This window comes from Camelina sativa, chromosome 5, assembly GCF_030686135.1.
Source record: "Camelina sativa cultivar CO46 ecotype springtype chromosome 5, ASM3068613v1".
Taxonomy (NCBI): Eukaryota; Viridiplantae; Streptophyta; class Magnoliopsida; order Brassicales; family Brassicaceae; genus Camelina; species Camelina sativa.
The window spans coordinates 37,157,786-37,183,892 of NC_141884.1; the positions used below are offsets into that span (position 1 = coordinate 37,157,786).

The following is a 26,107-nucleotide window of genomic DNA, read 5'->3' on the forward strand; positions in this document are numbered from 1 at the left end:
CGTCGGGGGGTAAGTTGTGATGTTGTTTGCACGCGGTGCGGGATGGAGGAGGAAGATATTAACCATGCCATATTATTGTGTCCGCCGGCTCGACAGGTTTGGGCCTTGGCCCATGTCCCAGTGGGACCACATCTTTTTCCGACGGGTCCGTATATGCTAATATGGATCATTTCCTGGATCCGAAAGGTATGGGCTCACATGTCTCAGCTTTTCCTTGGCTGATGTGGTATATTTGGAAAGCTAGGAATGCTCGTGTTTTCGAGAACCAGGATGAACGTCCGGACGTGGTTGTCCGGGTGGCAGAAGGCGAGGCTTTAACATGGCAGGCTGCTCAGGTGGAAGTCGAGGGAGAGGAGATCCCTTCCATCCCTCCGCGCCTATTATCTGGGAATCGCATGGGAATACCAATCCCTCGGGAATTTACGGGTCATAGGTGTTATGTGGATGGCTCCTGGAAGGCGACAGATGTTTTTGCAGGTGCAGGATGGTGTTGTCACTCGTCACAAAGCTCACCCCCGTTGCTTGGAGCGACAAATTTCCGGCGAAGTTTATCCCGTTATATGTTGAGGTTGAAGCTCTCCTCTGGGCGATGCGCTGCATGATAGGACATGACTTCCGGGATGTGACTTTCCTTACCGACTGCTCAAACTTGGTGAAGATGGTGTCTTCTCCTACTGATTGGCCAGCTTTTGCAACATACCTCGACGACGTTCAGATGGACAGGGAGGAGTTTTCTTCCTTCTCTTTGACTTATGTCCCAAGACAAGCTAATGTACGAGCGGATTCTTTAGCACGCCAGGCGCGTATGTCCCCGCATCATGTTTTATTTGTATATGAGTTTCCTCCAAATTGGCTCGTTTGAGCTGATTTCTTTTGTTGACAAAAAAAAAAAAAAAACTCTTTAAATCAATGTTTAACCTCTATAAAACATAATAAACATAGATTCTCTCATATTAGGAAAATGTTTAAATGTATAAACATTTATTTATATTAATATAGCATATCAATTTGTAATAATTTTTTGTAGTATTTGTTAATTTTTTATTTATAGAAAAGTTGATATATTTTAAATTTTATATAATAAATAACCATACCAAAAAACAGGAGTGTTATTTTGAGAAATTGCTGTAAGAAATTTTGAGATTCCTACAGTAGTAAAAAAAAAAATCGTAGATTATGTTATTGTTAATTAAAAAAACAATATTTTAATTTAAGAAAATTTAAAAAATATAATCAAAACTATTATGCATACAACCACGCATTGCGTGGACTAATTACCTAGTATACATAAAAGTAAGGTTTCAATCTCTCCTTATTGGTCCATTTGACATTTTTCTTTAAAATTAATATTTGTTTTTAATTAAACAACACCTTTAATTATGTACATTAATGCATACTTTTAATTAATTCTTTACTACTAAATTGTAACTGAAATTACATAACTTATGAATTCATTTTTTCTCATCCATTCATTTTCATTTAAACATACTATTAATTATAATTATAACTCTTCTAATTTAATTATTTTTAAAATGTAACTTCTATAACTTTTTTCCTATAAATAACCATTCTCACATTCTCTACCACCATATTCCAAATCCTAAATATTTTCTTTGTTTTTTTTTATAATGTTCTTGCATAGGTTGAAAACCCAATTAAGAGTTTGATTATATTTTTTGTTTACTATATATTTTACATTGTTTTGAATTTTATTGTTTCTTAGTTTTATGTACTTCTTCTATTCTTCTTTGTTTTCTTATATTATTTTGATTTAATATACATATGTATTCTAATATGTATAACAAAATTTTGATGACCACAATAATATTTTGGTTATAACCATCTCATAATAAGGGAACTTTAGATGTTTGATTAGTTCTTACAAATTCATGTATATTTATTTTATTTTTAAAATTTGAAATGTTCTCATGAAAGAAATTTTTGTAATATAATTATCAAATCCAATTTTCTTACTTCTCTCTTACCTCCAATAAAGTTGTAATACATATATTTTAGAATACTCATCATTATATTTAGTTTGTGATTCAACATATAATTATATTAAAGGAAAAATGTTTGTTAGCTACTTGAAGTATACGCCAACACATAGCCCCACATACAAACAATATAAATGTCTTATTAACTACGTCAACTAGTGTCATCACATAAGGACATCCATAAACAAACATAGGTTATGTGTACAACACCATAAACATTCAACTCCGGTGGTTGGTTGGCCGGAATCCGGCATTGACCAGTGTTGACCGACATTGACCATTGTTAACCGGCGTTGACCTATTGACCAGCGTTGACCAGAAATTTTTTTTTTCTTTTTCCTAAAAATAATATTTTTTTTGTTTTCGTGTATTTTTGATAAATAAATAAAAAATTAAATTATTTTTATAATTTACAAAAATAAAATATAACAACAAAAATTTATACAAAAAAAAATACAAGACAATTATATACCAAAAAAAAAATATTAAAAATTATCTGACAAACAAAATTTATGGTATATCTAGTAACTAATTTTGTTAATACAGAAAATATACAAAAAAATAATATAATAAAACTATACCACCAAAATTTTATGTATAGTAGATTTTTTTCATAAAACTATAACAAATATATACCTTTTCTTTTCAAAAATCATTTTATTTTGTATTTTCGAAGGTGGGAATTTTAAATATATATATATATATATATATATACTTATTTATAAGATTATGTCATTTGAAATATATCCAAGACATTGCCAACTATTTCTTTATTTTTAATAAGAAGAAGAAAGGAAGAAAATAATGAAAATTGTATTTATTTACATGAAAGACATATATCTAGAAGATACTTAAAAAACAAAAGTTGATTTTGTAAAATCAAAGGTTGGTCTTGTAAAATCAAAAAAATAGTTGGCAATGCCTTGGATATATTTCAAATGACATAATCTTATAAATAAGTAAAAAGAAAGAAGATATATTTAAAATCCCCACCTTTGAAAATACAAAACAAAAAATGATTGTTAAAAGGAAAAAGTATATATTTGTTATAGTTTTATGAAAAAATCTACTACACATAAAATTTTGTTGTATAACTTTTTGTTGTTATATTTTGTTTTTGTAAATTATACAAATCATTTATCTTTTTATTTATTTATCAAAAATACATGAGAAAAAAATTCTTAATTTTAGGAAAAAAGAAAAAAATATTTTTTTTGAATCTTTTTCTGGTCAACGCCGGTTAACACTGGTCAACGCCGGTTAAAACTGGTCAATGTCGGTCAACACTGGTCAACGCCAGATTCCGGGGAATCAACCACCGGAACTGAATGTTTATGGTGTTGTACACATAACCTATGTTTGTTTATGGATGTCCTTATGTAATGACAATAGTTAACGTAGTTAAGAAAACATTTATATTGTTTGTATGTGTGGCTATGTGTTGGCGTATATTTCAAGTAGCTGACAAACATTTTTCCTATATTAAAATCATTATTTTTAAATTTAATCAAATATGTACTTTAAGGATTTTGCTATATAAAAAATCAGTTTGATATTTATTTTCTTTCCAGCTTTTACTACAAGGATAAAAAATTAAAACTAAGCCTAGCAATACAACTTAAATTAAGGGGAATATGATATGTCTATATTTTGTCTCTCCTTAGCCTATTTTTATCATGCATTTAGCTAGGATAACTCATTGGTTTGCATCGTATTCTAGTTTTTTCTATACACTTTGCACGTCTAGGTAGTTCTTGCATCATCCTTGCATATATTGTGCATTTTAGAGTATTTCAAGTATTTAGGAGACGTTGGAAGCCATTCTCGTCCGAGCCATTGTCACCATCTCCGTTTCGTCCGAGCCATTGTCTCCATCTCCGTCTCATCCGAGCGATTGTCACCATCTCCGTTTCGTCTGAGCCATTGTCACCATCTCTGTCTCGTCCGAGCCATTGTCACCATCTTCGTTTCGTCCGAGCCATTGTCACCATCTCCGTCTCGTCCGAGCCATTGTCACCATCTCCGTTTCGTCCGAGCCATTGTCACCATCTCCGTTCCGTCCGAGCCATCCGTTCGAGCCATCGCACACGAGTGGGATTTAGCTTTCGACGTCTTCATCAAAGTTGTAGGGAATTGAGTTACCTTTCCAACGCCGTTTATTTCAAGTCAATCGGAGGTGTGGTTCAAGAGTTATCCTCGTTTTAGTGGATCCGTATACACCACGCTCGAGCCATGCTTCCCTGCCACACACTCCAGCTTGTTTGATCGAGCCATGCTCCTCAGCCTTCCGTCCGAGCCATGCTCCTCAGCCTTCCGTCCGAGCCATGATGACATTGCATTCCATTCGACGCACACGGACTCGATCGCACATGTCGGGAAGAAGGACGTTTGGTTTCACACGCTTCAGGAGATTACCGAACCGACGCTTTACCTTGTCGTTTTAAGTTTTAGGGCTTTCCATGTTGGACTACTATATATACATTTTGTTAAGTCTTTGCAGAGACATCTTATCTTTTATCTCGTTTTTGTTCCCAGAAGGTTTCTGAACCTAGCCTCCAAAAAACGTTCTCAGACTTGTATTCCGGTATCTTTGAGATTATTGAGATTTTGTATTTGATTCTTTCTACAAAGTTGTTCACCTTATTTTTATCTACCTAATAATGCTTGTTTCAATGATTTCTGTTTTTGCATCCTTGACTATGATTTTCGGATTTGAGTAGTGTGTTAGTTCTTGAGGATGAGATAGATTAGGTGGAGGATCTTAGGATGTAGAGTGTTTAAGCTTTGATTGTATGATTCTCTTCTGGACTAGAGTTAGAATTACTAGTTTCTCTCTGATCAATTGGAACTAGGTTCGAGACATTTCCGCACCCAAAAGGTGTTTGATGAAATGTCTGACCAACTAGTGCCAGAGACTTACGTTCCTAGCCTAAGAGATTAGTTGTCTAGGATGTTTGTTGACGTGAATGAACTTGTTTCTCATGCCTGATCGACCACGTTACTCTAGCGAGAGCTAGGTAGGGAAGTGGTTCAGTCTGAGTAGCTTTTGCCAAGAGATTGGATTAGCTAAGTTGTGATGTTCATTGTTTAGGGATACTTTGCTTGTGGTATGTTAAACACTCCTTAGACTAGGATACTCCACCGACATCAATTACCCCATCCTTAGGACTTCTTTCTTTCTGATTTTTATTACATTCCTGGAACTGTTTCATTTGTTCATGTTAGAATCGTTTGCGTTTTCATTCACTTTTGCTTCTTGTCATGCATTCTTGTTTCTACTTCTATGACTCATTTCCGTTTTGCATTTTGATCATTCTAGGACTGTTAGATAAAAACACTCTTTGAATTGGCTTAACTTGTGACTTCTTGATTGCATCTTGAGTGATAGTAAACTTTCTCAACTGGATTGACACCTTAAGTATTACAACGCATAAGGTTAATTGAGACCAACTAGGAGACACAAAAATCCTAGTATCAATTTGGCGCCGTTGCCATTTGGGAATCGTTTTGCTACATTTAAGATTTCAAGTTTTGCAAGATTAAGTTCCGTTACACTTATCATTCCGAGTACTGACTTGCTTTGGTTTTCTGCTTGTTTGTTTTGAATCTCAGGTACCTGTTGATTGCAACCTTGCATGCACACCAGATCAAGAGGGCATCAGAATCTCGTTCCTGTTATCGACGAAATAAATCAGTTGCAACGCCCACGACAAGCTCGTCAACCCACTGATCATCCCGCATAAGTCACTATGGAACAATAGCATGAACCACATCAGGGACCGCGAAACATTGGTGCGGGGGATGCGCCGAACACTCATACTCAGCGTGCTGGAATCGTCCCTCCCGCCGTGCAGAACAACAACTTCGAGATCAAAAGTGGTCTGATCACCATGATCCAAGGAAACAAGTTTCACGGTTTGCCTATGGAGGATCCACTCGACCACTTGGATAAGTTCGACCGTCTTTGCAGTCTTACCAAGATCAACGGCGTGAGTGAGGACGGTTACAAGTTGCGCCTCTTCCCATTCTCCCTAGGAGACAAGGCTCATCAATGGGAGAAAAACCTTCCCAAGGGATCAATCACCACCTGGGATGGCTGCAAGAAGGCATTCTTGGCCAAGTTTTTCTCCAACTCCAGAACAGCACGTCTCAGGAATGAGATTTCCAGCTTCACTCAGAAGAGCTCAGAATCATTCTGTGAAGCCTGGGAGCGTTTCAAGGGTTACTGCAGCCAGTGTCCACACCATGGTTTCAGCAACGAGTCACTGCTGAGCACTCTATACCGTGGTGTACTTCCAAAAATCCGCATGCTGCTTGACACTGCTTCTTACGGTAATTTCTTGAACAAAGACGTTGAGGAAGGATGGCAACTGGTTGAGAATCTCGCTCAGTCTGACGGCAACTACAATGAGGATTATGACCGCACAGTTCGCGGCGACGCTGGGTCTAAGGAGAAGTACAAGAGGAACCTTCAGAATGTCAATGACAAGCTTGACCGCCTCTTGCTAAGTCAGCAGCAGACTGTCCATTTCGTATCTGAGGGTGACCCTTTTCAAGTTCAGGATGGGAATTGTGAGCAGTCTAAAGCAATCAACTACATCCAGAATCAAGGTGGATACAACAAGGGTTATAACCCCTACAAGACGAACCCCAATTTGTCTTACTGGAGCACCAATATTGCAAATCCACAAGATCAGGTGTACCCTCCTTAGCAGCAACAACAAGGTATGCAAAAGCCTTTTGTTCCTTACAATCAAGGATTCATGCCTAAGCAACAGTTCCAGTAAAGTTTTCACGCTCCTTTCGGACCACCACCAGGATTTTCAGCTCAACAAGTTCAACCTACTCAAGCTCCAGATCAAGAAATGAAGCACATGCTACAACAACTTCTTCAAGGTCAAGCTAGTGGTTCTCTAGATACTGCTAAGAAGTTTGCTGAACTCAGTCAGCGGATGGAATGTTCTTACAATGATCTGAATGTCAAGTTTGAAGCTCTTAACTCCAAGATGAAGTATATAGAAGGCAAGACTGTTTCTACTTCTACCCCAACAACTGGCCAACTACCTGGAAAAGCAGTTCAAAACCCCAAGGACTATGCTACTATGCATGCCATCACCACCCAAGTTGTAGATGTACGGCTCACTGAGGACACTGAGAGTTTAGATGGGGAGGAATTTCTTCAATATGAAGTTCAGATAAAGGATCCTGTCGAGGTGCTCAAGGATCCAATTAAGTCAGCCAAGCAATCTGATCCTGAAGCTACTAAAGAACCCACTGCTCCCAAGGATAAACCTGTGAGATTCATTCCTCCACCATACAAGCCACATCTACCATTTCCAGTGAGGTTTAAGAAGCAGCTTACTGAGAATTATAAAGCTCTGTTCGAAAACCAAGTCAAGGAGATTGAACTTAGGATGCCTTTGCTTGATGCATTTGCACTTGTGCCTCAATATCAAAAGTTTTTAACTGATTTGGTAACAGAAAGGACCAAAGAGAAGGAGGAGATAGCTAAAGGAGTTCAAGCTAAGGTTTTGGAAGATGAGAGGGTAGTGCATGACATAGGTGGGGTTATTCATGAATGCAAAGCTGTTATTCAGAAGATGATTATCCCAAAGAAGCTAGAGGACCCTGGTTCTTTCACCCTGCCTTGTTCTCTAGGTCCATTGACCTTCAAAAAGTGCCTATGTGACATTGGTGCTTCCGTAAACCTCATGCCCCTCTCTGTAGCTCAGAGGCTAGGATTCAACGAATACAAGTCATGCAACATCCGCTTAATATTGGCTGATAGGACTACTAGATTGCCTCATGGTCTACTAGAGAACTTTCCCATCAAAATTGGACAAGCTGAGATTCCTATTGATTTGTGGTGCTGGGAATGGATGAAGAGCCTAAAGATCCACTAATCCTGGGAAAACCTTTCTTAGCTACAGCTGGAGCAGTCATTGATGTCAAGAAATGGATGATTGATCTCAATCTGGGTAAAAACTTCAAGATGAAGTTTGACATCAAGGATTCTAAGAAGAAACCAACTATTGATGGGAAGACCTTCGTGATTGAAGAGAAAGATCATAAAGCTGGGTTTGACATCTTTGAGAGTGTGAATGAGGCAGAAACTGAGGTTTTGGTAACCAAAGAGAAAACTCAAAGTGTCATTCGACCATTCTCCAACTCGAGTGCAGTCGTTACCCTCCCTAAGCGTCAAGACCTGCTTCCTAAACCTCACCAACCGCAAGAGTCAAGTCCTCATGCGCTTGACAGTTTGTATGAACTCCAAAATACTCAGATTCTAAGGGATTCAGTGAAAGAGTTAACAGCTATGGTGAAGGAGATGAGTGGGCATATCAAGAAGCTCCAAGGTACAATGAGAAGTTCTCCTCCAAGGAAATTAAGGAAGAAGTTTGGGATAATGAAGAAGAGGTGTTGCAGAGTTCAACCACCACCGTGCGTTCTCAACCATCGTCGACTCGAGCAAGGTTCAACCGACGGCATGGAATCAGACTCGACCCATACTGAGAGGTTCATCACTCTGCACTCGTTCGAGCCACGCCTCTGCTGTCACGCTCGAGCCAATCTCACTCCGCACATGCTCCAATTACCACGCTCGAGCCACTTAAGCCAACACCCGATCGAGCCCCTCTCTTGAGCCACACACGAAGTCTCCATCGAGCCAATTCGTCAGAGAACACTCTCTCCGGTTCCTTCCCCAGCACGTCAATCTTCATATGTGTCACGGGAGCGACCATCTTCGCCCGCTCCTTCGCGCCACTCATCACACGAGTCTAGGGAGAGAAGGAGACGTGGTTTGCGAGATTCCAGAGCCTCTTCTAGTCACCGATCAGCGTGTTGTTCTGCAGCTCGAGATGAGCATGAGGTTGAGCGGCGAGTTGAAGCTCAAGGTGATCATCAGGGCACGCAAGCGGTTGAGCAGCAAGTCGACAACCCAGCTGATGTCACACCTGCGGATCCCGAACAAGGCGAAGGACAGAGTCAGTTTCACGCTCCTCCTTGGGCGAGAACGAACTCCTTTTTCTACTACTGAGGTACTTTGACCTTTCCTTTGTACATACCATTTCATTCCTGCATTGTTTCTGTTGGGATTCTTACATCCTCCTGCAAATTTTTCTTACACAAGAGACTGTGTAATTTAAGTTTGGGGGAGGGTTTGAGATGATGTATCTAATGTCGTATTTTGTGATTCTTATTTCAAATTTTTGCATCATATCATGTTTGAGTCTGCATCCATCTATTTGCATAGAAAAACCATAAAAATTTGAAAAAATTTCGAAAATTTCCACAAAAACAGAGTGTTCATGTAGTTTACAATTGCATATTAGGATTGAGTCTAGGTTTATTCATATAGGGTTGTTGCATTTAGCATAGGGGTTGATGATGATTGTAACCTTGTTAGCATGTTGGATTCAATAGGATAAGATCAAGGCCCTTGTTCTTAGTTCTTTGATACTTGTTGATTGAACTTGAAAATTTAAGATTGAAGCATGTTTTGGATTGATATCATTCCCTATCTACTTGAACCTATTCCTGACTTGCAATTATCCTGTTATGCATTGAAGTTGAACTCATGGATACCATATACATACTTGGATTGTCTTTCACATTTTTACCACCCTTGTCAATCCAAGTAGCTGATTCCCATCTTTGGAACAGTTCTCCGCACCCTTAACCAACCGTTCTTTCAAGCCAATTGTATTCTTGAGTGTCAGGCCTTTTTCCGAGTTGTGCTTGTTAGAAAGTGTTAGGTTCTAACCGACAAGAGTAGGATCCTGTGTAGCTCTAGTTTGCGTTATCCGGACTAGCAGGACTAGGTGAGAACTCAAATTTTGGGTATTGGGTATGGATTTGTGCAGAAGAGTGAAGTGTAAAAAGAAAGTAAAGGGTAGAAAATCTTTAGGAGGGGGATGTGTTTTCAAGGTTTACAAGTCTAGTAAAGGATTTGGGTTGAGCAAAATAATGAGTTATTGGTTCTGGGCATAAAACGAAAAGATTAGACAAAAAAAAGAAAGTAAAATGTTTAAGATGTCTAGATTCCTTAGAAGAAAAGAAAAAGAACTTTACTGATAATAAAGATTTTCCAATCCGCTAGAATGATAAGAAGTGAACTCCTCCTAAGACCAAGTGTAAAGAATGAAAGATTGGGTTTGAGACAATGTTTGTGATGAAGGGTAGAACCAACTTCGGTTTGGAACGTTCTTTGGGTAGACAGGGCGCTGCTCTTGTATGTATCAGTTGGTTTCAACCTTTAGCCTTCTCTTAAGCTCAACTCATTTTCGTGAGAGAACCTTGTCCTGTATTGATGAAACCACTCGAGAAGGAGACCATCTAAGTCTCTAACCTTTCACCCTAGCCAAATGAGTTCAACGACATTGCTTAGCTTGATTCACGGTTCTCTGTTAATGAATATTAAAGGGAATGATTGATAAGATTGCGTGTGTAGAAAAAAATATAGAGTTCCTTCACCATGCATCATAGAACTAAAAACAAGGACCTTGATTCTAACTATTTTATTTAGCATGTTTTAGGTTCTGAGACCCCATCTTCACACCTCTTCTCCATACTCTATTCTTGATTGTTTTCTTGAGGGCAAGCAAAGAGTAAGTTTGGGGGAGTTGATATGTCTATATTTTGTCTCTCCTTAGCCTATTTTTATCATGCATTTAGCTAGGATAACTCATTGTTTTGCATCGTTTTCTAGTTCTTTCTATACACTTTGCACGTCTAGGTAGTTCTTGCATCATCCTTGCATACATTGTGTATTTTGGAGTATTTCAGGTATTTCCGAGCCATTGTCACCATCTCGGTTTCGTCCGAGCCATTGTCACCATCTCCGTCTCGTCCGAGCCATTGTCACCATCTCCGTTTCGTCCGACCAATTGTCACCATCTCCGTCTCGTCCGAGCCATTGTCACCATCTCCGTTTTGTCCGAGCCATTGTCACCATCTCCGTCTCGTCCGAGCCATCGTCACCATCTCTGTTTCGTCCGAGCCATCCGTTCGAGCCATCCCACTCGAGTGGGATTTAGCTTTCGACGTCTTCATCAAAGTTGTAGGGAATTGAGTTACCTTTCCAACGCCGTTTATTTCAAGTCAATCGGAAGTGTGGTTCAAGAGTTATCATCGTTTTAGTGGATGCGTATACACCACGCTCGAGCCATGCTTCCCCGCCACACACTCCAGCTTGTTTGATCGAGCCATGCTCCTCAGCCTTCCGTCCGAGCCATGATGACATTGCATTCCATTCGACGCACACGGACTCGATCGCACATGTCGGGAAGAAGGACGTTTGGTTTCACACACTTCAGGAAATTACCGAACCGACGCTTTACCTTGTCGTTTTAAGTTTTAGGGCTTTCCATGTTGGACTACTATATATACATTTTGTTAAGTCTTTGCAGAGACATCTTATCTTTTATCTCGTTTTTGTTCCCAGAAGGTTTCTGAACCTAGCCTCCAAAAAACATTCTTAGACTTGTATTCCGATATCTTTGAGATTATTGAGATTTTGCATTTGATTCTTTCTACAAAGTTGTTCACCTTATTTTTATCTACCTAATAATGCTTGTTTCAATGATTTCTGTTTTTGCATCCTTGACTATGATTTTCGGATCTGAGTAGTGTGTTAGTTCTTGAGGATGGGATAGATTAGGTGGAGGATCTTAGGATGTAGAGTGTTTAAGCTTTGATTGTATGATTCTCTTCTGGACTAGAGTTAGAATTACTAGTTTCTCTCTGATCAATTGGAACTAGGTTCGAGACATTTCCGCACCCAAAAGGTGTTTGATGAAATGTCTGACCAACTAGTGCCAGAGACTTACGTTCCTAGCCTAAGAGATTAGTTGTCTAGGATGTTTGTTGACGTGAATGAACTTGTTTCTCATGCCTGCTCGACCACGTTTCTCTAGCGAGAGCTAGGTATAGAAGTGGTTCAGTCTGAGTAGCTTTTGCCAAGAGATTGGATTAGCTAAGTTGTGATGTTCATTGTTTAGGGATACTTTGCTTGTGATATGTTAAACACTCCTTAGACTAGGATATTCCACCGACATCAATTACCCCATCCTTAGGACTTCTTTCTTTCCGATTTTTATTACATTCCTGGAACTGTTTCGTTTGTTCATGCTTAGAATCGTTTACGTTTTCATTCACTTTCGCTTCTTGTCATGCATTCTTGTTTCTAGTTCTGTGACTCATTTCCGTTTCGCATTTTGATCATTCTAGGACTGTTAGATAAAAACACTCTTTGAATTGGCTTAACTTGTGACTTCTTAATTGCATCTTGAGTGATAGTAAACTTCCCCAACTGGATTGACACCTTAAGTATTACAACGCATAAGGTTAATTGAACTGACTAGGAGACACAAAAATCTTAGTATCAGAATATAAAACAAAATTGTAATATAATTATCAGATCAATTTTTTTTAACTCTCACTTACATCCAACAAAATTGTAATACATTTATTTTAGAACAATAATAATTATATTTAGTTTTTGATTCAACATATAATTATATAAAAATCACTATTTTTATTTAATTCAAATATGTACTTTAAAGATTTTTCTATATAAAAAACAAATTGATTTTTTTTCTATATAGCTTTTATTACAAGCGTTAAAAAATTATAACTAAACCTAGCAATATATCTTAAACTAAAAGGAATATAAAAAAAGTTTTTTAAGAAAAAAATCTTTGGGAATCGTATTTTAAAACTTTGATTGCACTTCATATGATTTTATAGGAAATATGTTTTTTATACTTTCAAAAAAAATTAGTTTTTAATTATTAAATACTCTAGGTTATGTGTTAGTTTATATGAAAAAAAAATTATATTTATATCACATAGTAAAATTTTGTTTTATTATGAATAATATTTTATTACCTCAAATGCTCAAAAATACTAATGAAAATTATTATCAATGTTGAACAATAAAAAACAAATAACTTTAAGAGATATGTATAATGTATGTATGATTATATTTAAATAAGTTATATATGATTTAAATAAATAAAAGTGTAAAAAATGTTAATGACATTTAAATTATTTTGTTAAGTTTTTTATGATTATCAAATAAATTTAAATTAATTAATATATTCTATTATACAACAATCCACGCATTTGCGCGGGATATTACCTAGTGGTCTTAGAAACTAATGTTTCACTTCAATTTTATTTTGATGATTAGAATTTTATAAAGACAATTATTTTACTCCACCATGCAATTAAAATCATACTTATATAATTGACCAAAAATATCTAGTTCAAATGCTTTAGTAATTTTGAATTTGTTCTAAATTATAACATAAACAAATCTTCGAGGTGTGGTTTCACCTACCGAGATGAGTTAAAATTTTCCTTAGAAAGCTGAAGACATTGTAAAGACTAGATCTGCTCTTGTATGCAACATTGTGGCCATTATGATGATGATGACTCAAGTTCTTTCATCGCCTTCCTCACTGGTATCATCGCTCACATACTCACCTCGCAGAGTGATTAGAGCTTCACGTGATCATCTTCATGCTTCCTTCAGGCTCCTCCTCCTCCAACAGCTTATGTTCATGTGGAAGAAAACGTTTTCTTGAAGCAGCTACCCCGAAGATGCCTTTTCTTCCCATATGTTCTCCTAATGCTTCACGTTCCAAGGTGATTTTTATTTCTATAGATCTTTCTCCTAGATGCCTGCTTTTGTGTATAGGCTTATTACTCTTTACTTGTGTGACACGATTTTACTAGTAAAAATTGTGTTTCTTTGGCACAAATATTGTGGCTTTTTTAACGCGTTGTCTCCAAACGCCAAGTTTGGTACTCTGAATGATAAATTAAGTACTATTATATACTTGACGTGTGGATGAAATGTAATTGACCAAAATTCATCTACATCAGGACGATACCGAAACATTTCAGCCTCAGAGGCCAGATTGGTATAAAGAGTTTTTTGCTTGGTTCTTGAGCACAGGAAGGCGATCTTATGAAGCAGAGGTCAGTCTTTGTGACTTGAATGCATCGTTCTTTGATCCATTTCTTGAAATCTCAGTATGTCTTTTTAGTTATACCTTCTCATAACCGGAGTTTTCCTGTTTTATGTTTGTTGCTAATTAAGATCACCAATTACAAGAAGAAACTATTCGATCATTTGGCTGGTAAAGCAGAAACAATACTGGAGATTGGTGTTGGTACCGGTCCTAATCTGAAGTACTATCCGGGTAATGAAAACATCTGTGTTTTTGGTATGGACCCGAATCAGAAAATGGAAAACTACGCTTGTGAATCTGCAAGAGAAGCCGGGATGAAACCTGAAAACTTTAGATTTATGCAAGGAGTAAGTGTTACGGATCTGTTTAGTGTTGTGTGAGCTCTCCTCTTTATAATCCCTTGATATTGACTTCTCTGTCGTTTATCTTGTCTGTCCATAGGTTGGAGAAGCTATACCATTAGAAGATGACTCTGTGGATGCAGTGGTTGCAACACTTGTTTTATGCTCTGTCTCAGATGTCACTCAAACACTCAATGGTAATTCTATCTACTTGTATCATAACTAGAACCTATATAGTATGCTGAAACATAGTTTCCATGGAGTATTTATTTTATTTTTTTTCAGAGATCAAGCGAGTGCTGAAGCCGGGAGGGATCTTCCTATTCATTGAGCATGTTGCGGCTGAAGGTATTTCACATAGATCAAACCTTCTGAAATCAAACTGTAAGACAAAATATGAAAATGCAAAGTTTGTTTTTTTTTGGGGTGTAGATGGATCTTTTTTTAGGCATGTTCAGAATGTTTTGGATCCAGTACAGCAAATAGTTGTAGATGGATGCCATCTGACAAGAAAAACCGACTTACACATTTTGGCTGCCGGTTTTGGTGGTGGTGCAGAGATCAACAATACGGCAATCTATAGTTTCCCTTGGATTATAAGACCTCATGTCTATGGAGTAGCGTACAAGTAAGGCTCATGCCTAGTCATATCTTGACTTCATTTTCCTTTTTTATGCAAATTGATTCCCAGTATTTGAAACATTTTGCCACTCCTGTTGTGTAAGATAAATGTGGCCCTATGAAAACATTTTTGCCAACTGGTTGGCTTTGTTGGGTTTATATGTGAACTAAACCTGGCCTAGTTTGGGCTAAAACTTATGAGATAAATCAAAAGCCCATGCTTGGTCATGGACTCGTGTGTAAGATTTGAGAGATGGACATGCATCATGTTTGGTTTAGAAGAAGTTCTTTTATGATTAGTGCTTAATATTCTCTCCACAGTCTCCACTCTAACATGTCATGCATGTAAATACTTGACCCCTCTTTCTAACAGAAATGTGTATAATTAAAGACTACACAACAATTTTTTCTTTTGTAAATTGTCAGTTAATGTCAGATACGGGAAGAAAAAAAAATTCGTCTCTGTGGGGTGTACTGGTGTAGCCTCTGCAGCAACGGAAGTGAGAACAAAAGGTTAGAAACATGTTGCATGTTCCCAAAGTTGCACATGAGAGGTTCACGTCATTGTCATTATCGACGTTCCTTACTAGGCACCGTTTATTTTGACGTACCCGCCGCTCCAATTTTTCTATTTTAAAAGTTTTCTAAAGGGTTTATCATAGGAAAAAAATTAATATTATCATTGTTAATATATATTTCTGTATGGTATGTAAGTTTTTAAAATCAGTTTTGGTTCTTTCGGTTTAGCAATTAGCATCAAATTTGGATTTAGTTTAGGTTCGGATCAATGGATTTTAGTTTTGGTTTCTATGTCCACCCCTACTTTATCACATCATTTTTCCTTTTATCCTTGCATATTTTAAAAGAATATGGAAGGTCTATATATGTCGTCGTTAGGAATAGACAAATACATACCTATCTCGATCTATTCATACAAGAAGTCGTTTTCCTAAACCAACTTACACATATCTTTTCTTTTTCTCATTATATTAGTTAGAATCCCTACCAGAATAACTGATAGTCGTCGAGACTCTTAACAACATATTGAAAGATATATTTCTTATTTTACAAATATTTTGTTGACAATTTTAAAGGAAATCGCTTAAATAAAAAATGAATAATGGCCAAAATTGATTTAATTTAGGAATACATGAAAATACCACCGTTAAGCAACATAAAAAATTAATTCAAGCAAAATACAATTTTTGCAAACATTTGTCGATGTGTTTATTGAAAAACATTTTGGTGTATTTAAGAAAACAGTTTTCTTTATTTGTAGTAAAGGAATAGATAATGGTTTAGCAAGTGACGATTTGATGAGAATGACTAATTTTTGTGGCTCGCCTTATGAGTAAAATATATATACATATTATTTTGTGTGGTTCCTTCTGTTCATTCAAGTGTTCCACGATATGTAGGGACCAATTTTACTTCTTTTCACGTGACATGTTTGGGCTGATGTGCACAAGAGTAACACGATGAATATATATGAGATAAATCGGATTTTAAGAAAGTAATAATATTAAAGACTTATTCGTTAAAACATTTGTATGAAAATAGAGGCTTAGGTTTGTAGGCTGACCATATGTCTCAGTGGAAAACGATTAATATTTATAACGGTATCTTATCCAAGATTTTATAAAGAATCATAATCATTGACATTTTTATCAAACAAAGAAATAAATTGATGGGAAAGCTTTTATTTAATTGGTCCCTGCGCTAGATATAGCCATGTTCGTAGGGTCATGCATTCTCGATCGACTTGATTCAATTTTAGGAGGTGAGGAATTTTTACAAACAAAGAACAAAGATTTCCTCAGATATTGTTACACAAGAGGAAAAATATATGTTTTCTTTTTTTTTTCCTAGATATATGTTGGTGTTTACTTTTTAGAATTCTTGGATGTTTAATAGTTACAGAAACAGGGAGGCTCAAGAAATACATTTTGATACGTGGAATATATATAATGTGAAATCTTGCGAAATTTGAACTTTGTTGATATATACTCCCTCCATTTCATAGGTTTTTCTTTGTTTCATAATATAAAATGTTTTCAACTTTTAAAGTAACTTTTAGATTATTTTTATATTTTTTTATTATTTATTTTATGCAGTTTTGTTTATGATTAGTTGAATTTTTTTAAAGTGATTATTTCTTAACCTGCATGCTTTCACTCAAAACATCTTATATTTTGAAACGGAGAAAGTATATCCTTGATAAAGAGAATCAAAAGATATGTTAATTATTAGGGTTTAGGCATTAAGCACATATGTGTAGCGTCGCTATTGGAGGCGCAACTTGGTTTTAACTTAGGCATGTGCCAAACATAAGGCCAACATTTAAAGACCCCTTTTGAAAAGGAACGTTATCAAAAAAGTTATAAAACCACTCAGAAACATATGTGTTAAACGATATCAGACCTAAAATTCCTTATCCTAAATTTGTCTAATTGCCGTCAAAATTGTATAATTAAAACAAAATCCTTTATATGGAGAGTTAATCAAAACAAAATCCTTAATTCAGTTGGGGTGGCTGGTGGTGAGTTAGCTATATTCTGATTAATGTATTTTATTTTTCTAGTAAGATAATATTGATCTTTGATGTACTTTGATTATTGGGTTCGGTTTGGTTTAGTCGCACTAGTTAGATTTTAGTTTCGGTACAAAATAACTCTACATTTAAATTTAAAATAGGATTGGATTATGTAGATGTTGAATAATTTAATTTTAGGTTTCGTTCGCGCTTTTTATGGCCATCCCTAGATTAACGGTCATGCAGAGAAAAAAAAAATATATGCGTCTTGATCATTGTGTAGTAATATTCAATCCACTTTGATCAACTGATACAGCAGCACTGAAGACTGAAGCGAGGCCATCGCCAACAGTCACCACCACTCATATCAATAATAAGTTTGACTTGTCAAACATAACATGTTCGACATTTGCTTATTTAGAGGTTTTGAGATACTTTTTTTTTTTTCTTTTCAAATATCTTAGTCAACATACCAACTAGGTCTGGGCGTTCGGATATCGGATCGCATTCGGTTCGGATATTTTAAATGTTGGATTTTTTGGATATTAGTTCTAACATCCATTTGGATATTCAAAATATTTGGATCATTTTGGTTCGGATAAGTCAAATTTTGGATCGGTTCGGGTATATTGTCGATAACCAAATTTATTGGATAAAGTTTTATTCGGATACTTTTTAATATGATTGTATCCAAAAAACCATACTAACCGAGTATGTGAAAAATATATAAATAAAACAAATAACAAGTTTAAAGTTTAAACTAACATAAAATTATACCAATACTTAAAAATGCGACGTACTAACATCCAAAGTGAGACATAAGACCGTGTCAATGATAAAAAATAAAAACCAAAGTAAACAATAACGTAGATATAGGAGTATATCTACGATTCATGTATATTGTATATAGTTAGGTGTGTATATGTATATTACAATTCATGTATATTGTATATAGTTACGTATACATCTATCTTTATAAAGTTGTTTTATATTTTCGGTTATATTCGGATATCTATTGGATATCGGTTCGGGTCGGATTTAATCCGATATCCAAAAGTAACGAAAAGAAAAATCAATCGGTTATTTCCTCAATATCGGTTCGGTTTTTATCCGATTTTTTGGTTTGTATTCAGTTCGGATTTTCGGATTCGGATTTTATGCCCAGGCCTAATACCAACATTATAGAACACTAGAGTCAATTGAGAGATTTATTTCGGAATATGAAATGAAAACGGATCTAATTTTACCTTTGGTGACTATGTGAGTAAACACAAGATGATCATAATGTCACTATAAGTACAAGAATAAAAAGAAAAAGCATTTGATTGGATAACCTTAATATTGGCTACGTTTTCTTAAAAAAAGTTAAAAGAAAAGGAAAAAAAAAAAGAGAGGTGAAAAGCCGAATTCAATTACTCAAATTTGTTTTCGCTATTTCTTATCACTAATTTTTGTTCATACTTTTCAAGTTTGGGTCACTCTAAAAGTTTAGTATTGGTTCAGAGTAGTTTATCGTAAACCGGGTGGGTTAAAATGGCAAACCAAAAACTGAAATGTTCACAAATTGGGCCTTAACTACAAGGGTCAAAAAGTAACCAGGTGGAGAACACTGACCTCAAACAATTTAGAAAGATAATTATAGGTTAACTAGATTAAGGATTTGACGTAGATGAACTTCAAAATTGTGTACAGAAACGAATTCAATAACAAAGCAATAGTTTTTTTTGGTTGAAATGTTAAATTTATAAATTAATTAAAAAGTTATGTACATGGAGAAGGACCTTACATAGTTACATGGGCTTCTTAAGCATAGAAGATGTCAACTTCATTAAACAAACCTTTAGTTGTAGAAAAGCTACCAAGAGAACTTCAAAATCATCATATAATAAAAGTAGGAGTGGATTTTGTGAATATCATTGGTTTAAATGTGAATGGGAAAATATCGGGTTAGTTGGGAACTGGTTTTATCAAACGCAAAAACAGATAGAACTTATTTATCACTATGTTTTATAGAAAGAAAGAAAAAATACAATGTAAATGTTTAATATTTTCTCTTGTCATACAAAAAGGCCCCGCAGATTACGGCTAATTTAAAGAGCAACCAAGCACGTGGATTTTGATTATATAACTTGGTATGTTTGACGTCTTTATTCGGATATTTTGTTTCTTACTTCCTAAACTGCCATATTCCAGATCATGCATCCTTTAATATTTTTTCTAGTCGATCTTAAGCCATTAACAAAACCTAGTTTTCAAAACGACATCCATTTATCTTTACAAACCCATTTTAAAAAGTTATAATTTTTACATTACGGTGAATAAAATAACATAATTATAACCAATTTATAATTATTTCTTTGTGTTTGATAGAAATTTATAGAATTATACAGAAATTATAATGGTTATCTCGTGGTTAGTCAAGACCATATGTTATTTATATGACGTACAACTTTAATAGCTGCAGGATATACCGCATGACTATAATTTATAAAATTGTCTGAATTACTACTATCCTAAATTTCTTGAATATTAGACAAATGGAAGAACGAGACGATAATAAAATGTTAAGTAAAATTCAGAAACCAAAAATGGCCACTGACGATGGAGGTGGTATTCCACAGGAAGATATGGACTATTGTTTAATCTTGTTTGGCCAAAAACGAAATGTAGCAACAAATTAACGTAATTTCCCTTTTCATTGTCATAATATATGGTAGCATGCTAGCGAGTGAGTGATACAGAATGATGTGAACGTTGGTCCATGATCTATCCGTTTGGCCACTGAAAAATACATTTTAACTATGCTTCGGAAGATTGACAAAGTTCAAGGATATCAGAATTTTGCTTTTGTTATAACTATAACTAAATTTTAACCCGTGATACACCACATGTATATAATTTTTTATGATTATCTATAATTTATATTGTATTTGTTTGTTAAATTGTAGTTGTTTTGTAAATAAAGGATAACTAAAATTTTCAGTCGCTTAAGGAATAATTAAAAATTTCAGCCATTCAAACGGCTAAAATGTTAATATTAATTTTTAACCTGCGGTACACTGTGTGACTATTTTTTTGTTAAATTTAGTTTGTTTTATTTATTGTTTGAGATTCTATTTGTTTTTTTAGTTATTAGAACAAAAAATAAAGGATTTAAATACATAATAAGTAATTTTTAAGCTGTGATTAAGTCATATTTTCATAATGATTTACTTATTTTACAAAATCTTAGTTAAAGTAAGTTGATTTGATATGTCAAATATTCTAATATTAGTAGTGTTGACAAATAATAAAATAAAGATTTAACCCGTGTTTATGCACAAATTTAATGATATTTTATTAATTCCAACATGTCTTCTTTATAACTTGTCCTACTATATAACAACATTGTATAATATTTTCAACTTTTTATAAGCTTTTATTTATAATATTTTAAAGTTTTTATTAAGTATATATATATATATACATATATCAAAAATATGATTTAAAAAAATGAGAATCAAAGTTTTTATCTATACTAACATTTTTATCTACATTAAGAATCGAAGCTAACATGTTTTGAAAAACAAAATATGATTAAATTGTTGTTTTCTTTGTTTACAAAGAATTTAGAGATATAATATCTTCAAAAAACAATAGAAGGTGTCATTAATATAGTATAGCTTCTGTTTCAATAAAATATTGATTGCAGTTTGTTACATTTCTATTAAGAATAAAATGTAAAATATTTAGGAAACAAAATCTGATGTAATTGTTATTTTAGGAAATTTTCTAAGAGTTAAGATTGTAAATATTTTTTTAAATAACTACAACTAAAAGGACATAATATAAAATGTACTTAAAAAACGTTAATATAGATACTTCCTCCATTTCATATATATAAGATGTTTTAGAGGTTTTTTTGTTTCATAATATAGTAAGTTTTTAATTTTGGTAACTTTTAGATTAATTTTATATTTTATTATTATTTATATTATGTAGTCTTGTTTGTTTATTATTGATTAAACTTTTTAAAAGTAGACACTTCTTATTATGCGTGCTTTTAACTAAAACATCTTATATTTTGAAACGGAGAGAGTATAACTTACCACATTTTTTGAAACAAAAAAAAAAAAAAATGTACCATATTATATATAAGATGAAAAGTTATAAAACGAAATATTAAATAACATCGGCAAAGAGATATTCGGATAAAACAAATATTTAAAATGGGTATTGGGGAAGAAACCAATTTGGGAGATTTGGTATGAAAGAAAACCCTTTTAACAAAAAAAATTTGGTATCAAACAATAAATAAGTAATTAATCAAAAGAGTCGTAAGCAATTTACATGATTATGACTTAAGCACATGAAGCCGACTTTAAGATTTGATACATCTCACATGGTCATCACAATGGTGTAACGTCACCCACGTTTCCAAAAGTGAATTTTGTTTATCTTTAGCTAACCTTAAAGTTATACTATAATTTAGGGTGATAAATTGGTAAGAATATGAGACTCCATAAACTTTTTTTTCCCTCCATAATTTATTTATTAGACTTATGAAAGAAAATTATTTCTATAGTTCTTGGTTATATATCGAAGTTAATATGTAGCCTTGGTTAATGATATTCATGACAGTTCAATAATCTTTTTATACATTAAGAAACTTGTATACATTACACATGCGCTCAGTCCATATACGTACTAAAAGATTGAGTACAGTTTGGATTACGTAGCTCATTACTATCCACGTAAAAAGTGACGGAACCGTCATTGCATGATTGCAATGTGATGGGTTTTGTTTTCCTTTCCGGATTATTCGTTGTAACGTCTTCTTCTAATCAAAATGTCTTAATTAATTAGTATGCGTAATACGCTTTGCTTTATTTCCTTACTTTTCTTTTTTTTTTGCTTTTTAAATATCATTTCATTTTCCCAAACAGAAAAAGTCATTTTAGTAAAAGGCTATGCCGCATTAGCATAATAGTTACTTGGGATGGCGACGCATCCATTAATAAAAGGAAAAATGATTGCCAACTACGTCAAGTATAGGCCAACACATCGCCACACATACAAACAATATAAATGTTTTGTTAGCTACATGAACTATTGTCATTACATAAGGACATGCATAAACAAACATGAGTTATGTGTACAACACCATAACCATCTAATTCTGATGATTTGTTTGCCGGAATCCGGTGTTGACCGGCGTTGACCGATATTGACCGGCGTTGACCAATTTTTTCTTTTTCATAAACAATAAAAATCAACAAAATAGTTACATAACTTTACTAAAAGATTATATAATAAAATTTTACTACAAAATAGTATAACATATATACATTTTCCTTTTGTAAATTCAAAAGTTAGTTTTAAATTTTATACCATATTATATTTATTATATACAAAAGGGAAATGTATATTTGTTATGTACCATATTATATTTGTTATATACAAAAGGAAAATGTATATTTGTTATAATACTTTGTAGTAAAATTTTGTTATATACAAAAATTTCCTTTTATATAACAAATATAATATGATATATAACAAATGATGAGACATATAATTTTTTCTTAAAATCTTTTGGCTTAAAAATGTTCATAGACTTTTTATAATTGAGTCTAATTTGTTTTTTTTTGTTAAAGTATATTGTACCTTGCTATATAACCTTTGATTTACCATTATTTTTATATACTTGTTATATAAAAATATTTAATAGCATGCTACATAATAAAATATAATAGGGTATACAAATGATATGGTATAAACTTAAAAACCAAATTTTGAATTTATAAAAGGAAAATGTATATTTGTTGTATTATTTTGTAGTAAAAATTTATTATATAATTTTTTAGTAGAGTTATGTAATTTTTTAAAACTTTTGTTTTTTTTAAACTTTTGTTTTTTGTAAAAAATAAATAAAATTTTTAATTTTTTGGTCAATACCGGTCAACATTGGTCAATGCCGGTCAATACCGGTCAACACCAGATTCCGGCAAACAAATCATCGGAATTAGATGGTTATGGTGTTGTACACATAACTCATGTTTGTTTATGCATGTCCTTATGTAATGACAATAGTTCATGTAGCTAACAAAACATTTATATTGTTTGTATGTGTGGCTATGTGTTGGCCAATACTTGGCGTAGCTGGCAAACATTTTTCCTTAATAAAATCGAAATCGTTTCTAAGAAAAAATTGGTTAAATTCACTACTCAGTACTCACAGTCACAGATAAACTATTAGGAAAAGGACCACAGAAGATGAGAAGAAGCAAGTGTCTCGTCAGAGAATCCTTAGTAGAAATAGTGAAAAAAGACCGGGTAGATAAATTATGAGATTTATCATTGAGAAGAATTTATAAAAGACCGGGCAACCATGTTTGTGATTTTTAAAAGATATACTTTTTTCCTTATTTGAGAATATAATATTAATATATATATATCTCTTGAAAATTTTCTACTTCTCTCTAAAAGTATATATGTGAAATTAATTTTACAGAATTGAAACAATTTTAAATATCATCAATAATATAGTATTCCATACATATTTCTCACAAACATAACCTTAGTTGTGTGTTTAATTGTTGTATCTTTTTCGAAATTGATATATCATGGTTTTTGTAATTTTTAACCATGATATAAGTAGTCTTTTTAGAATATTTTAATGTATTTTTAGGTTCTTTGTGAGTCTTTACAGGATTTATAGGATTTTGGCATGGATGAAGCAAAGTGGAGCAATATGGGACGTTTTGGAGTATTGAACCAAAGGAAATCAACTTGAAGATAACCAAGGGTGGTGTCGATCGACACCCCTTTTAGCCGACACAAGAAGCCTAAGTTTTACAAAGTTTTCCATATTTACATCATTAGTCCCTATACGTGTTTTAGAACATAAATAGAATTTTTAGGTTATTGTTTAGACTTAAGCTTTATTTTCTGTAACTTTTTGAGATAGAGGTTTTGAGAGTTATCGGAGAGACGGATCTAAACTCATATGTAGAGAGAAGATTTCTAAACTCCCTATCTATTATTTTAATTTCTATTGTTTATTATTCAGAAATATGTTTTGTTCTTCATTGAATATGTCTGAGTAGTTTGTTTGTTAGATTCATGGTTTTTCACAGAGTTTTTATAGATTATTAGATCTAATTATTTTTAGAATTCATTATCTTGTGTGATCTTCATCTTTGGTTGTTTTTCACATTAACTCCTGATTGATCACCTAGAATTAATAATCTAGGAAAATAAATTGATATGAGAATATAATTGATTTTCTTGATAAAACTTTTTGATGAGCAAAATTACATTTTTACAAAGATGTTTTATGAACAAATCTAAACTTGTTTTTAAAATTGGTTTCTAACTTGAATTTTGCAAAGAGATTTAGATTTTCAAGTTTTAAACTTAGATAATATTTGCAGTGAGAGTTGATTATTTTACAATTGAGTTTAGAGTTCTAGATCTAATTTTAATTGTTTGAATTCTATTTATTTATTGATTTATATTATGTAATTTCCTGAGAAATTTCCTAGACCTAACTTTTTAATCCTCTGAATTTACAACCTTTTAATTGATTTATTTACATTGCTTTTTGTTTTAATACAAATTATTTTGTTTAACGTAATTATAAAATTCTGTATTTTATTGTGTAAATTTTGAGTTTTGTAGAATTCGATCCTTAAATATCTTAATCTGAAAGAGTAGTTCTACGATTAATTTGAGCATATCAGAAATTTTATCGTGTTTCTAATCGTTTTTGTATTTTATCGTTATCGAAGTTTGTTAGATGTAAATTTTCGGTTTTTCTCTATAGTACTTGCTATCAAATCGGTATGAAGCTTAACATTTGAGTTAGTATAACTTTAGTTAGTAGTAAAAGTTGAATCGTCAGCTGATATAAAATATTCCGAAAAATGACATTGGACCGAGAAAATGGAATCTTGAAAAAAACCTCGAGGTGATTAAACAAAACATAAAGAGGTTCTCCAGACACAGAGTTGGTTAAAGGTCGTTAAAACCGGCTTCGGGCAGCTCTGATATTGTTTACTTTTAATAATTTCGTCTTACATATTTGCCCTTGCTCCTACCATCACGTTAGTAATAATACTGAGGAAAAAAAAAAGATGGCTAGCTAAATGAAGTATAGAAGAATACATGGTCACACATGCCAAATATAATATTGTATTCTCAACTACACGAAGTATATGTATAGCATGGCCACATGCATGAACTATATGACGTTATGTGGTCAATACCATAGACATAAAATCCAGTACACCGGTCAGAATGATTCCGGCGAAGACCGACGTTGACTTCGGCGTTGACCAACATTGACAAAAAAGTATTTTTTTATTAAAAAAATAATAATAAATTATTATATTAAATTATTTATGGTTTTTCATGATTAGAAAACATAATCTATTCAATATCTAATTATTTATATATCTCTAATCTATTCATTCTTATAATTAGTTACTTTTTATTTTTAAAGCTAAAATAATAGTTAAATAAAATCATTAATCAATATTTTCAAGAAATATATATATATATATATATACATATATATATAAAATATGTAATTATTAATGATTTTATATATATAAATCTCTGATCATCAAATTATTAAATTTTAAATACTACAAG

The 26,107-nt window shown here is 33.5% G+C and overlaps 1 protein-coding gene, 1 non-coding gene and 1 pseudogene across 3 annotated transcripts; 2 read left to right on the forward strand and 1 right to left on the reverse strand.

Moving 5' to 3' along the window:
* The first annotated feature begins 161 nt into the window (after positions 1 to 161).
* Positions 162 to 9,036, forward strand: LOC147944839 (uncharacterized). The gene is made up of 3 exons (XM_087512742.1): positions 162 to 433; positions 478 to 803; positions 8,852 to 9,036. The coding sequence occupies exons 1-3, from the start codon at positions 162 to 164 to the stop codon at positions 9,034 to 9,036; spliced, it is 783 nt and encodes a 260-aa protein (XP_087368868.1).
* LOC147944840 (small nucleolar RNA R71) lies at positions 6,143 to 6,249 on the reverse strand. Its single transcript, XR_015558666.1, has one exon. It is a non-coding gene; the product is annotated as a small nucleolar RNA R71 (small nucleolar RNA).
* Positions 9,037 to 13,426: 4,390 nt separating the features above from the next.
* LOC104788016 (uncharacterized) lies at positions 13,427 to 15,257 on the forward strand (annotated as a pseudogene). Its single transcript, XR_015557837.1, has 6 exons — positions 13,427 to 13,649; positions 13,890 to 13,985; positions 14,107 to 14,325; positions 14,420 to 14,516; positions 14,605 to 14,667; positions 14,752 to 15,257. The product of XR_015557837.1 is annotated as an uncharacterized LOC104788016 (transcript).
* Positions 15,258 to 26,107: the final 10,850 nt, after the last annotated feature.

Coding starts and splice junctions, on each gene's coding strand:
- LOC147944839 (XM_087512742.1), top strand. CDS start 162: ATGGATCATTTCCTGGATCCGAAAGGTATGGGCTCACATGTCTCAGCT. Junction 434..477: donor CGGGAATTTACGGGTCATAG/GTGTTATGTGGA, acceptor ATGTTTTTGCAG/GTGCAGGATGGTGTTGTCAC. Junction 804..8,851: donor TTCTTTAGCACGCCAGGCGC/GTATGTCCCCGC, acceptor GTTGTTCTGCAG/CTCGAGATGAGCATGAGGTT.